General features: G+C 37.9%; 1 protein-coding gene across 6 annotated transcripts in view; it reads left to right on the top strand.

Annotated features, from left to right (window-relative positions):
• Positions 1-13704, top strand: part of PPM1A (protein phosphatase, Mg2+/Mn2+ dependent 1A) — a 50925-nt gene that overhangs the window by 24648 nt on the left and 12573 nt on the right. For 3 of the 6 annotated variants that reach the window (XM_037901150.2, XM_037901153.2, XM_043547920.1), the window contains 3 exons: positions 6680-6700; positions 7245-8098; positions 10499-10616. In XM_037901150.2, the coding sequence (XP_037757078.1) occupies positions 7265-8098; positions 10499-10616 (952 nt within the window). In that variant the 5' untranslated portion in view covers positions 6680-6700; positions 7245-7264. Of the gene's footprint in view, positions 1-6679; positions 6701-6759; positions 6784-7244; positions 8099-10498; positions 10617-13704 lie in introns of those variants that run through there. The other 3 variants (XM_037901149.2, XM_037901151.2, XM_043547919.1) reach the window with 2 other exon arrangements.

Raw genomic sequence — 13704 nt, 5'->3', positions numbered from 1 at the left:
CGTGTACACAATCACTCAAGACTCCAGGGCTGACACCATAGTTGGCCTAACCGTACGTACTTCTACGATGCAAATGAACCCGAAGTCCCTCTGTCCTCTGAGGGGCACTGCTCCATAGTCTCCTGATGTGGAGCACCTACAGAGACAGCACTCAAAGAAGAGAAGGTTATTCACCTTGTGCTGTAACTGAGGTTTTTTCAAGATGTGTCCCCCGTGGATGCTCCACTACCCACCACTTTAGAGTTCGCTGCTAGGAGTCTACGGTAGAGAAGGAACTGGAGGGCTCGAGTCGTGCGTGTGCTAGACGCAGCACAAATGGCACTGCGACATCCTACTGTGCACACCCGACTTGCGCAGACACTGCTGCCATAAATCTCTGATCGGCACCATGAGGCACCGAAACCTAAAGTGGAGCATCCCTAGGGACATACATCTCGAAGAACTTCTGTTACTACACAAAGTGAGTAACCTTCTCTTCTGACTCAAACTTCTGTCACAGCTATGTTGTTGCATAAAGGACTCATGATCTCACTTAGGCTATTGGATCTACATAGAAAGTTGTACCAGTCTAATTAAAGGTGTAATTTTATACCAATTTAGTTAAACCAGTGCAACTTCTATGTTAAGGTAAGCCCTTAGAACTCTATGAATGAATGAAAGATGTATCAGGGACTTAACTGGCTAGAGACTGATATTTGAATGATTAGTGGGATATGCTGGCAAATGATACGGGTAGTGGAAACAGCAAAGTGTGCACAATATTCTGGTGAGAAAATTGCAGTTTTCTTTCTTAGCACCTCCCTTTCTCTCCCCTCTTCCCCCCCCTCCCCCCCCCAGGCCATTTGATCTTTTTATGATCTCTGCTAGCTCTCTGTAAATAGCTCGTCTGCCTTTGTTGCTATTCATAAAACATCCTAAATCAATCAAATGAAACTAACATGGTTTGTTGTTCTACTGTTTTCCGGCAAGGTTCTGAGTAGCAGTAGTCATACTGACCAGAGTCCTGTATATTTCAGCTTACTGCACTGTGTGGGGAAACTAGGAATGACAGCAGAGGCACTGTAGCTTTGTTTGCAGACTCAGAAAGACAGTGCTTTGGCTGGCTGAATCTAAAGCTATTTTTGCAACCATGAGGCCTAGAAATTTATTTTTTTAAATGAAAGCTGAAATTCTGCAGAAACTGAAGGCTTAGCAGCTTGCTCCTAGGTGAAAGTTTTCAAGGTGCAAATCTGTATGTCTGTCTTTTTTTAAAGCCCAGCTTGGAGCAGAAGTGAAGAACTTCCCTGTTGACTAAAATTTTATGTAGAGTAACACTGTCATTAATCATACTTTTTCAAAAGCATGATAAACCACATATGATAAACCTTTGTCTAATGCTTTCTTCAGACAGCATTATGCTTTAATGCTGTAGGCTTTGAATAACTAAATTTCCTAGGATGAGTTCCACAACCACATTGTGGTTATCCTCCGGTCTGATTATATTCACTGCTACATTAGATTTTAAAAATATATTAATTAACACATGCAAACATCTCACCTTTAAATTCTAGTCTAGACAAAGTAGCAAGAGCTTTGACCTACCCTCATATTGGTGATGAAACTAACTTGACTGGAGAGGGGGTAGATACACTACTCCAAAAATTAACTGAACAGTGTGCCATTGGGGATTGCTAAAGTTTTATATGGTCAATCTGTCTTAATAAAAGGTCTCATAGTCAAAGATATTGTCCTTTTAAAAATGTATACAAAAAAATTTAATGAAAAGGGAAACACCAACTTAAAAAGCACAGCTCTATCTGAATATTTTGTTGCTATTTCTTTTAAAAGTTAATTCCTAAAACCCTTGTAATTTAAAGATTAGAGGAAAAAATCTTGTTTGTGTAGTTTGCATTTGACAAGCGCTTTGTGTATAGTCAGTTTTACTGTATTCTCTGTATATTCACTTTCCCTTTTTTGTGCAAATGGTTTACACAGTAGCAAGGGGTAAGAAATACTTTACAAAACTTGAACTTGCTGTGCCAAATTCTTATTTTATACTCACATTTTCAAGTCCTGAATTAAAACTTGAAATTATTGAATTGATTAAATTCCATTGTTACTTTTTATAGAAGTTCATTCCAAAACATTCAAGGAATGTTATAGTGGAATAAATGAGCTGTAGTTTTCTAGGAAATAATTCCATTTTTGATTTATTGTAACACTATAAAAGAGTGGGGGTTAGGTCAGTATATGATTTCAGTTGATGTTATAGCTGGAGAGAGAAATGCATTGTCAAGATGGTATACTCTATAGCAATTGTGGCATGACCCTTTTCATATGTGTAATATTTTGTATATGCTTTTAAGAATTAGGTAACAGTATATAAAGTGTGCATGCCTTAGCTACAGTTGCTATGGGAATAATTTTTTAATTGATTATTGTGTTCAAATCCAGAATATTGTGGTAATATAATTTTAGCTATATTTCTTATTAAATAATGTAGATAGAACAAATGTGCACTTCGGCCATTGCATCTCCAAATAAATGTACAGTATATTTTTACAAGTGCATATACATAGGCCTTGTCTACACTACACAGTTTTCTCGACAAAAGTCAGGTTTCGCCAACAAAATTGGGGAGGTGTACGCTCAATAATGCTCCTCCTGCTGATTTAATTCTCCAACGACGACATAATAAAACCACCTCAACAAGCGGCATAGAGCTTTTTGCAACGAAGTTAGAGCAATACAGTGTCAGCTGTAGCTCACGAGAGCTTATGCTCAAGTAAATTTGTTAGTCTCTAAGGTGCCACAAGTCCTCCTTTTCTTTTTGCGAATACAGACTAACACGGCTGCTACTCTGAAACCTGTCAGTATAGGCTGTGCACTTGCTTATGTTGCCCTAGGTAGCCTCCAGGGTGCGTACCACAGTGCCCATCATGACCACCGGTATGCAGTTTCTACTCCGCTGCAGGTACACAGACATACACCCCTCACCCTTTAAAGCCCCAGGAATTTTTGAAATTTCCACTTCCTGTTTGTTCGGTGTGGACAGCTCACCTTGCATCTTCCTAGCTAACAATGCTTGCTTTCTGCAGCAAATGCACTCCCGCCTGGAGTGCACTGGAGTTGCTGGATCTGTTGGGTCTGTAGGGAGAAGAGGCTGTGCAGTCACAGCTCTGGTCCAGCTGTAGGAACTTTGACAACTATGAGCAGATTGCTTGTGGCGTGGCTGAGAAGGGGCAGAAAAGGGATACGCATCAGTGCTGTGTGAAGATCAAGGAGCTGAGGCAGTTGTACCAGAAGGCAAGGGAGGCAAACCATCGCTCTGGTATGGTGCCAAAAACATTTATAATGTTCATCACAAGACTGGTGAGCAGTGCAGCATCCATGCTTTCAGGCAGAGATGGTGGGTACAAAGTTTATGGGAGCAATTGAAAAACAGCACAAAACCTAGTCGGAAGCCCTTGGAATTATGGGACAGAGAAATCTGCATCATGGGGCAATGATCCTTCCCTCATGGTGTACTTCGATCCCCTCCCAGAACTCCTAGCAGGAGATGGTGATTTTGCACAGTGGGGTAGCTACCCACAGTGCACTGCTCTATCTGTTGGTGCTAGAGCACCAACCGCGGATGCGCTGTGCAGATACAAGGATCGTTGTATGAATATGCACAAGCAATGTAATTACAGTGGTTTATGATTGTCAGTGTAACTTAAGTCAACTTAATTCTGTAATGTAGATATGGCTGTATACAGTATTTTGTTCATAGGCAGCATATACAGGTATTTAAATATACTGTCACTTTCCGATCAAATGTAAATATTCTAAGAACATAAGAATGGCCATACATGGTCAGACCAGTGGTCCGTTTAGCCAAGCATCCTGTCTTCCAACAATGGCCAATGCCAGGTGCTTCAGAGGGAATGAACTTGAACAGGCAATCATTGAGTGATTCATCCACTCCCAGCTTCTGACAGTTGGAGGTTAAGGACGCCCAGGGCACTGATGGACCTATCCTCCATGAACTTATCTAATTCTTTTTGAACCTCATTATATTTTTGACCCTCACAACATCCCCTGGAAATGAGTTCCACAGGTCGACATTGCATTATGTGAAGAAGTACATTCTTCTGTTTGTTTTGAACCTGTTGCCTATTAATTTCATTGTGTGACCGCTGGTTCTTGTGTTCACGTGAAGGCGTAAATAACACTTCCTTATTCATTTTCTCCACACCATTCATGATTTTATAGACCTCTATCATATTTTCCCCCTTAGGTGTCTCTTCCAAGCTGAAAAGTCCCAGTCTTTTTAACGTTTCCTGATGCTGAAGCTGTTCCATACCTTAATCATTTTTGCTGCCCTTCTGTACCTTTTCCCATTTTAATACCTTTTTTGAGATGGAGTGACCAGAACTGCACGTAGTGTTCAGAGTGTACCATGGGTTTATAAAGTGGCATTATATTTTTCTGTCATGTTATCTATCCCTTTCCTAGTGGTTCCTAACACTGTTAGCTTTTTTGGCTGCTATTGCATATCGAGTGGATGTTTTCAGAGAACTACCCACAATGACTCCAAAATCTTTCTTGAGTGATAACAGCTAATTTAGATCCCATCTCTATTTTGTATGTATAGTTTGGATTATGTGCATTACTTTGCACTTATCAACATTGAATTTAATCTCCTATTTTGTTGTCCAGACACCCAGTTCTGTGCAATCCCTTCGTAACTCTTCACAGTTTGCTTTGGACTTACCTTGAGTAATTTTGTGTCGTCTGCAAAATGTGCCACTTCACTGTTTTATTCCTTTTTCCTCTCAGGCTATGTGTGCTAGAGTATGCACGTTTCGCTTCCAACAGAGATGGGGGTGGGGGAGGAAGAAAATATCTGGAAAGCTACCAGGATTAATTTGTTCCTTATAGGTATTTAATTTTCTGCTGGAATAAAGTGTTGCTGTCATCTTTAAGACAGTGTGGATCAGTTCCTTTATATGCATAATGACAGGTTTCAGAGTAGCAGCGGTGTTAGTCTGTATCCGCAAAAAGAAAAGGAGGACCTGTGGCACCTTAGAGACTAACAAATTATTTGAGCATAAGCTTTCGTGAGCTACAGCTCACTTCATCGGAATGCATCCGATAAAGTGAGCTGTAGCTCACAAAAGCTTATGCTCAAATAATTTGTTAGTCTCTAAGGTGCCACAGGTCCTCCTTTTCTATATATGCATGTTTATCCCTTGAAAACTACACATATAAGTGAAATGTTCTGCCACCATAACAGCCTTATTTGGGCCTGTGGCATACTGAAGCTGAGGGCTCTTTCCTGGTCAATTTTATGCGTAGCCTATCAATCATCAGATGGACTAGGACTTTGCCAGCTTTTCTTTATCTTGTGTTGCATCATGACAGGTTGCACAGTCCAAATGATGCAAAACTTCTGAGCATGCAAAATTTGAGCTGATTTGAGTGATTTAATGACTGTGTAATTAAACTGGTAGGGATTAAAAGGGCAAGATGAATGGCTAGGTTGTGAGAGTACAGTAACTCTCACTTAATGTTGTAGTTATGTTCCTGAAAAATGTGACTTTAAGTGAAACGATGTTAAGCGAATCCAATTTCCCCATAAGAATTGATGTAAATGGGGAGTGGGGGGTAGGTTCCAGGGAAATTTTTTTCACCAGACAAAAAACAAGCATACGGACAATATAAGTTTTAAACAAACAATTTAATACTGTACACAGCAATGATGATTGTGAAGCTTGGTTGAGGTGGTGAAGTTAGAGGGTGGGATATTTCCCAGGGAATGTCTTACTGCTAAATGATGAACTAGCACTCGGCTGAGCCTCAAGGGTTAACTCGTTGTTAATCTACCTCACACTCTACAAGGCAGCAGGAATGGAGGGAGGGGAGACAGCATGACAGAGACACATTGTGTGTGTGTGTGTGTGTGTGTGTGAAAGAGATGCACATTGTCCCTTTAAGTACACTGACCCCACTCTGAGTACATCACCTTTTTAAATATATCAGGAAGTTGAGAGAGCAGCTGTGGCCAGCAAGCTCCTTCCCTCCTGAGCCCTGTCCTGTGTTCCCCCTGCTCTGTGGAGATGGGGTAAGCAGGGAGCAGGAGCACGGGGGAGGGGGGACACCCTGACATTAGCCCCCTTCCCCCCCCCCGCCCCCCCGCACACCAAGCAGGAGGCTCCAGGGAGCAGCTCCAAGGTAGAGAGCAGGAGCAGCACATGGCAGTGGGGGGCGGGACAGCTGAACTGCCGGCAATTGATAGTCTGCTGGGCGGCTGCTGCACAGGGAACATAGGGGAGCAGGGAGCTGATGGGGGGGCTGCCGGCCCACCCTGGTTCCATGCTCCCCCCAGCTAGCTGCAAAAGGCTGCTCTTCCTGCAAGCAGTGGACAAAGCAGGCAGCTGCCAAACAACGTTATAAGGAAGCATTGCACAACTTTAAACAAGCATGTTCCCTAATTGATCAGCAGCGGGATGACTTTAAGTGAGGAATTACTGTACAGAGCAGTCAAAATAGACTAGTCGATTTACACTATTTAAAAGCATAGTAGTGTTTCTTGGGTACAAATATTTGTTTGGTTCTCTGCACCCACAGAAGAGTGAATAAAGAAAATATTAAAATATTTGCTTACTGTGTATATGAAATGTGAATTTCTAATACTTGTAATTTTATTTCCAAACAGATTTCTGCAAACATGTCAAAGGTAGTTTTTCCTCCTTGAATTATAATCACACAGAACGTTTGAAGTTTTAAACACATCTGGACCACAAAATAGACATCTGAGAAGTTAGTTGCTGTAAAAAAAAAAAAAAATAACCAAGTCTAAGATGTCTGTGCTAGTTAAAATAGTTTGAATGGTGGTTTTTGTTATACTTATTTTCACTACAAGTGTTTTGATGAAAACCACAGACACTAAACTAGTGTAAACCTTCTTCATGCATGGTTACAGCTTAAATATTTACAAAAACATACAGAGTACACTCAATTAGTAGTGAGGTCCTTACTTAAATCAACAAAAGCAAAACAAGGCAGTTCAGAGTTAAGGCTGACATTTTAGTTAACTCGTTATTATCTAAAATATTGAGTTAAGGACCAAAAGTCAGCCATAAATTTTAACTTCCCATCTTCATTTGTCTTACCTTAATATTGTTTAAGTAACATTTTCTATATTTAATAGTTTCTAGTAACATGTTTAAATGGTTTGGTTTTGTAGAAATAGCTTAACAATAATATTCTTTTTTCCTTAGAACTGAAGGAACAAGTCATCATGGGAGCATTTTTAGACAAGCCAAAGATGGAGAAGCATAATGCCCAAGGGCAGGGTAATGGGCTACGTTATGGGCTAAGTAGTATGCAAGGTTGGCGAGTTGAGATGGAGGATGCACATACAGCTGTTATTGGTTTGCCAAATGGACTTGATGGATGGTCATTTTTTGCTGTATATGATGGGCATGCTGGATCCCAGGTTGCCAAATACTGCTGTGAGCATTTATTAGATCACATCACAAGCAACCAGGATTTTAAAGGGTCCGATGGACCACCCTCTGTGGAAAGTGTAAAGAATGGAATCAGAACAGGTTTTCTGCAAATTGATGAACATATGAGAGTAATCTCTGAGAAGAAACATGGTGCAGATAGAAGCGGGTCAACAGCGGTGGGTGTCATGATTTCTCCTCAACACACTTACTTCATCAACTGTGGAGACTCAAGAGGTTTACTTTGTAGAAACAGGAAGGTTCACTTCTTCACACAAGATCACAAACCAAGTAATCCACTGGAGAAAGAGCGTATACAGAATGCAGGTGGTTCTGTAATGATTCAACGTGTGAATGGCTCTCTTGCTGTGTCTAGAGCTCTTGGGGACTTTGATTACAAATGTGTCCATGGGAAAGGCCCTACAGAGCAGCTTGTCTCACCTGAGCCTGAAGTTTACGAAATTGAGAGATCAGAAGAAGATGATCAGTTTATCATACTGGCTTGTGATGGTATCTGGGATGTTATGGGAAATGAAGAGCTCTGTGACTTTGTAAGATCCAGACTCGAAGTCACTGATGACCTTGAGAAAGTTTGCAATGAGATAGTCGACACCTGCTTGTACAAGGTAGCCAGAATTTTAAGAGGAGAAACGTATTATGTTTTCAGTAAAGTAGTAGGAGTTTTTCTGTTGTCAACAAGATGAAAATAAATTTCAATTCAGATCTATAGAGTAACTGAAGTTTAGTTTCTGTACAATTTTGTAACAATAACTATATGATGCAATCATTCCACTGTTGAGCCACTTACTAGAATGCCATTGGGGATATAACTAGGAGCAGCAAATAGTAAGGGCACGTGGACTTCAATAATGGTTCTCCTTATTTGTTTAGAAGTTTTTTAAATCATGTAAAGATATGTTGTGCTCTATGGCAAGCTAGTTAGCACTTTTAAAAATGACCAATGGAAATAACAGTGCCCTTTTTGCTGCTTCACAATGCAATAAAAATGGATTTTAAAACATTTGATAGAAATATCAGGTCTTATATCACGTTTCATATAGAGACTGAATTACTTGAGAATTGGTGGTATTGGCATGAGTGGAAAATTTAGTAGCTGAGGAGAAATGATCTATTTCTAAGATTAAAGAAAGGAAATGGAAAAAATATATAAGCAGCTTTTATACCTTCCAAAGAAGTAAATAAAGGCCACAAACAATTTATTTTTTCCTCTTCTGTCACTGGGGAAATGTAGCATTTCTGGCTGAATCATGCCAAAACCATACAAAATGACTGAACTTTGGTTTCTAAAATTAAGAACTTCAATTAACTACTGAAATCTTTGATCTGATTTTTTTTTAAATTGTTCCTTATATAATTCTGCAAAAAAAAATCTTTTCTTGTACAGTTACTTACAGATTATTACATATAGCTTTTAGCTGTCCAAGAGTCCAACTAATTACATCTGCTCAAGAAGACAGGCACAATTTTTACTTAATGAATACAGATTTTGTGATTGGTTTTTGTATGCAATGAGTCCGAATTCGTATGTTTCTATAAACAAAATGAAAGGTTGTTCTGTTGCTTAATAGGACAGACTGAACATTGTTAAAATTTCATAGTTTGTTTTAACTTTCCCTAGACAAGCATTTAATCCTATTTATAAAACTGAGCTTTGATATGCAAGCTGTAAATAAAGGCAGGATCGCATCGTTAGTATTGGCACCATATCTCTAAAGAGGTGTGAAACAATGACCCCGTTAACTATGTAATAGTTTTTTAGAGATGAGGTGGGTGAGGTAATATCTTTTATTGGACCAACTTCTGTTGGTGAGAGATATCGGAAGACGAGCTCCACAGAACTCTGGTATCTCTCACCAACAGAAGTTGGTCCAATAAAAGATATTACCTCACCCACCTCGTCTCTCTAATATCCTGGGACATACGTAGCTACAACAACATTTAATAAATAGTTTTCTATCATTTTAAAAAGTTAAACTTCATTCACTGCCAATTTTTCATTTATAATTTCAGCTGCGCTGGTACGGGAAATGTAAATACCACAGGACTATACTGATTGGTTTAGGCACCAATCTTGCAAATACTTGCATCCGTGCTTACCATTATTCACATGAGTAGTCTCATTGGCTTCAATAGGACTACTTATGTTTAAAGTTCAGCATCTATGTAAGTGTTTGCAGAATAGGGCCCTTAACAGTTGGAAAATCATTTGAATCAATATTTAGTACTTTTTTCTGCAAAGCATGGTTGTACAGTACTGCATTCAAGTATTTTATTAAAGTTGTGCTTATTTTGCTCACTTGTGTTCTAAAAGTTTACATAGTGAGAAATATTTTTTTGTGCAAATGAAAATGTGTATGTCACAAACACTACTTCCTCTTAATGACTGGCCCTTAGGCCTACTGTGGGGAACTGTTTATGGAAAATGCACATTTGACGCTAGCAATATTTTTAGGTGTCTAAGTTGGGTTTTTTGATTTGCTTTATAACTGGCTTCAGATACCTTAAATGTTCCTATTTAAGCATTTAATATATCTACAGCTAATGTAATCTTTCCCTCCAAACAATATTAATATTTAAGCAGGATGGAAACAAGTTTTATAAATCTCAGTAATAAATCTCCCATGTTAGTTTTGCAAATAATTTCAGCATTCAGCAAGACGGGAGTCATCAACTTGTAGGCTCATTGTAAACATCAATCATGAAGAAAAAAGTTAACAAAGTATATTTAAAAGCCTGTTTGTACTGAATGATACTCAACATGCAGACTTCTTGAACAGTTATTTGTAAATGATACCATTTTTTATTTAATGGTATGATGGAAGAAAAGTATTCTAATTTCACATGATGAGCAAAATATTTTACTTATTTAAAATTTTATTTTTTATTTTAATTATTTTAAATAATTTTATAAACTGCTTTGATATGGCCTTGGGATAAAATCAGTGTGTATTACTCACTGGATACAGGATATTGTCTCATCTGTTTTTGTTTTTTTCCACTACCAGGGAAGTCGAGACAACATGAGTGTGATTTTGATCTGTTTTCCAAGTGCACCAAAGGTATTGCCAGAGGCGGTGAAGAGAGAGGCAGAGTTGGACAAGTACCTGGAAAGCAGAGTAGAAGGTGGATCATTTAAAAAAAAATAAGTAGCTTTGTTTCTAAACAATCCCCCAAACAACTAAACTCTAACACCTGTAGGGTTTTTTTATTAAACCTTTAAGTGCCGTTGGACATTTAGGCTGTCTGCACTTGGAGCTAGGAGGTGTGATTTCTAGCTTGCATAGACGTACTCATACTAGATCTCATTGAGCTAGCGCTCTAAAAATAGTAGCGTAGCCGTGGTAGCGTGGGCTGCTTTGGACAGTGGCACAGGCTAGGTACGTCGACTACAAATGCTCCTGGACCCTGAGATATACAGGCAGGACGGATAGCCTTTGCTGCTGCTCACCGCTGCCCTTGCCATTGTGGCAACATTACTATTTTTGGAGCTTACAAGAGTGTCTCTACATGAGTTGGGAATCGCACCTCTAGCTCCAGGTGTAGATGTAGCCTGCATATACGTCTCTGAAAAAGGCACTCCTATATTCCGTTGGATGTATGCTGTATGTCATGACAAAATGCTACTAAAACAGAAACTGCAGAAGCTTATGGCCCTGGAGATTCTATTTAGGATGGCAGAGGAAAGTAATCTACTTGTGCTCAAAGTTCTTGATGAGTCCATTGGCATCACTAACTTCAGGCCAGTAAATTCTGATTCCTGGCATGTGCATTTGAATGAAATCTGGCAGCATATTTTTGAAGATGGTAATTTGAGTGCCATTTTTCTGTAAAGCTATGTACAATTACATGGCCCTAATAAGTATATTGTATGATAATTTAAGGGTCACAGCAATGTTACTGTTAACATAATAGCACTTGCTAATATGATTATATTTAAGAGTAAAAGCCTATCAACATTTGTGTTATAGCTAAACCTTAAACATTCATACTGAACTGAAGCTGGGCATATAATGTACAATCCTGCCAGTAACCTTTTTAAAAGCAAATTTTATTTTCATTTGTGTTTTTTATATTTTAAAAGGGAAAGAGAAGGAACTGTTGTTTCAGGCACTTTGTGCCATATAACTAGAAATGTGTTGACTTAAAACATAATTTAATAATTTTGTAATCTGGACTGTAGTGCCTTTGGGTATTAAAAACTGAAGCAGAGATTGGGGTTTAAGAAGCAGCTGCCACTGATGTGCTCAGATCTCCTAAATATTAAATTTCCTAAATATCTGAAACGCTTACTGTACACATGCAGTTTAGTATATAGATGAAATTAATATTTTTCAAATGGAAACATATTGAGGATATAGCTTTTTAATTAATCAGTTATTATGAATGTATCATGTTAATAATATCTAGGGTAAGAGTCCCTAATAGCATACATTGGCGTGATATACCCAGCTCTTAGGGTTTGTCATATCAATGACTGATGAATTATATAAATGCCCCATGAACTTTTTTTCCCTTTTAACTGTTAACAAAAATCTTGGAGATTGGAGATTTGACTTAACTCTAAGGCCAAAGTAAGTTAAGGTTGCATCTCCATTAACTGATCCCATTGGCCTGTGTGTATTACAGTAGATGAAATGGGAACATCACGTCCAGATATTGCTGAATGAAGATCCTAAGTATTAGAACTGCATAAGGTTATGCTGTAGGGAACAATGCATTTGTTTGGTTGCTGAGTTTCCTGCATTTTTAGAAATAACATATTTCAGGGACAAGTGAAACTTCATTTTTGTCTGTGTGAATGGGGAAAATTTACATGATATAAAGCACTTTAATCCGAATTCGGTGGACACATTTAGAAAAATATATTGCTGCTATAGAGTCCACACTTTGTTTTAAAGTTATTTTCCTTGGACTTAAACATCTTTTCCCTTTGATAATGCACACAGAAACAGTATTTACACTTTTTATTGTAAGCAAAAAATGCAACCAGATAGCAGTTTATAACATAACATAATTTCAGAACTTACAGTTCTCACTAGCATGAGTGAAATTTTTGGGACTTTATGTGAGAAAGGTAAACTCAAGCCACAATGTCACTTTATTACATTAAACTTAACCATATTTATGCAATTAAAATAAGATTGTTTCATGCTGGAAACTTAATATACAGTATTGTCTACTGAAGTGGGACTAATATGGCCATTGCTGAAACTTTCAACACTGTGCTGAATAATCTTACTACTGTTATCTTGAAATGCCTTAGTAATAATGCAGTTTTTAAGATTTTAAAGCTTCAATTTCAGTTGAAGAAATTGGTAAATGTAAAGAAATTCTGAAAGTTTTTACCAGTCTGTAATGTCTAATTTAGAAAATTAAAATACAATAAAATGGAAATTTTGTGAATGAGCACTGCAGTACATAGCAGTTATATAACAAAATAGGCGTTTGACCAGCAAACATAGTCCAAGTAATGAGGTTAGATTATATTTTAATATAAATTTTCTTGTTGATCAATTACATAAAAGCATTTTTCATCCCATAATGTGCAGTAAAATCTTATTTTAATGTTTTCATATTAAAGTTTGTTGTACTTACTGCTGAAAAGAAGGCCCTGTATTGATGGCCATCTTGAACTACAAACGGGAATAAAAAAACCTGGCTGATACAAGAAGGTTTCTACTCTCCCCCTTACACCTGACTATCCTTCACTCCTTTAACCTACATTCTTGCATCAATGTTGGACACTTCTGTGGCTCACATTTAGAGCTGAAAATGTCTAACAGGAGGTGAAGTAAGAGTGACAAAACATCTTTGTGCAATCCCTTTCCAGTAAATCAGTGTTGCTTCTAAAAGGTTTTGAAAACTTGCTGGCTGGAAAAGATTAATCAATCATTCCCAGATGTATTACTCTAGTTGCACTGTTACTCCAGTTACTGAGTTGGTTTGACTCACTTCTTTTTTTTTTTTTTTTTTTTTTTAAATTAACATTCCTTAACCTTTTTGTCTCATTCTTTAAAACACATTTTGTATCATATACATACTTAATATAGTAACAAATCTGGTTATTAGATGCATGTAATCCACGGAGTTAATTGAAATTGATAGTTTTAAATTAACTGGCCATTTTTCAGCAAAACCTGAAATGTTAGATTTTTAAGAATTTTATATGAAATTTCCATTCAAAACCGGAAATAAATACATTTTGATTTCT

This window comes from Chelonia mydas, chromosome 6 (assembly GCF_015237465.2).
Source record: "Chelonia mydas isolate rCheMyd1 chromosome 6, rCheMyd1.pri.v2, whole genome shotgun sequence".
Lineage (NCBI taxonomy): Eukaryota > Metazoa > Chordata > Testudines > Cheloniidae > Chelonia > Chelonia mydas.
Note: the sequence above shows the minus strand (reverse complement) of the source record. Positions and strands in the feature narration are given on the sequence as shown.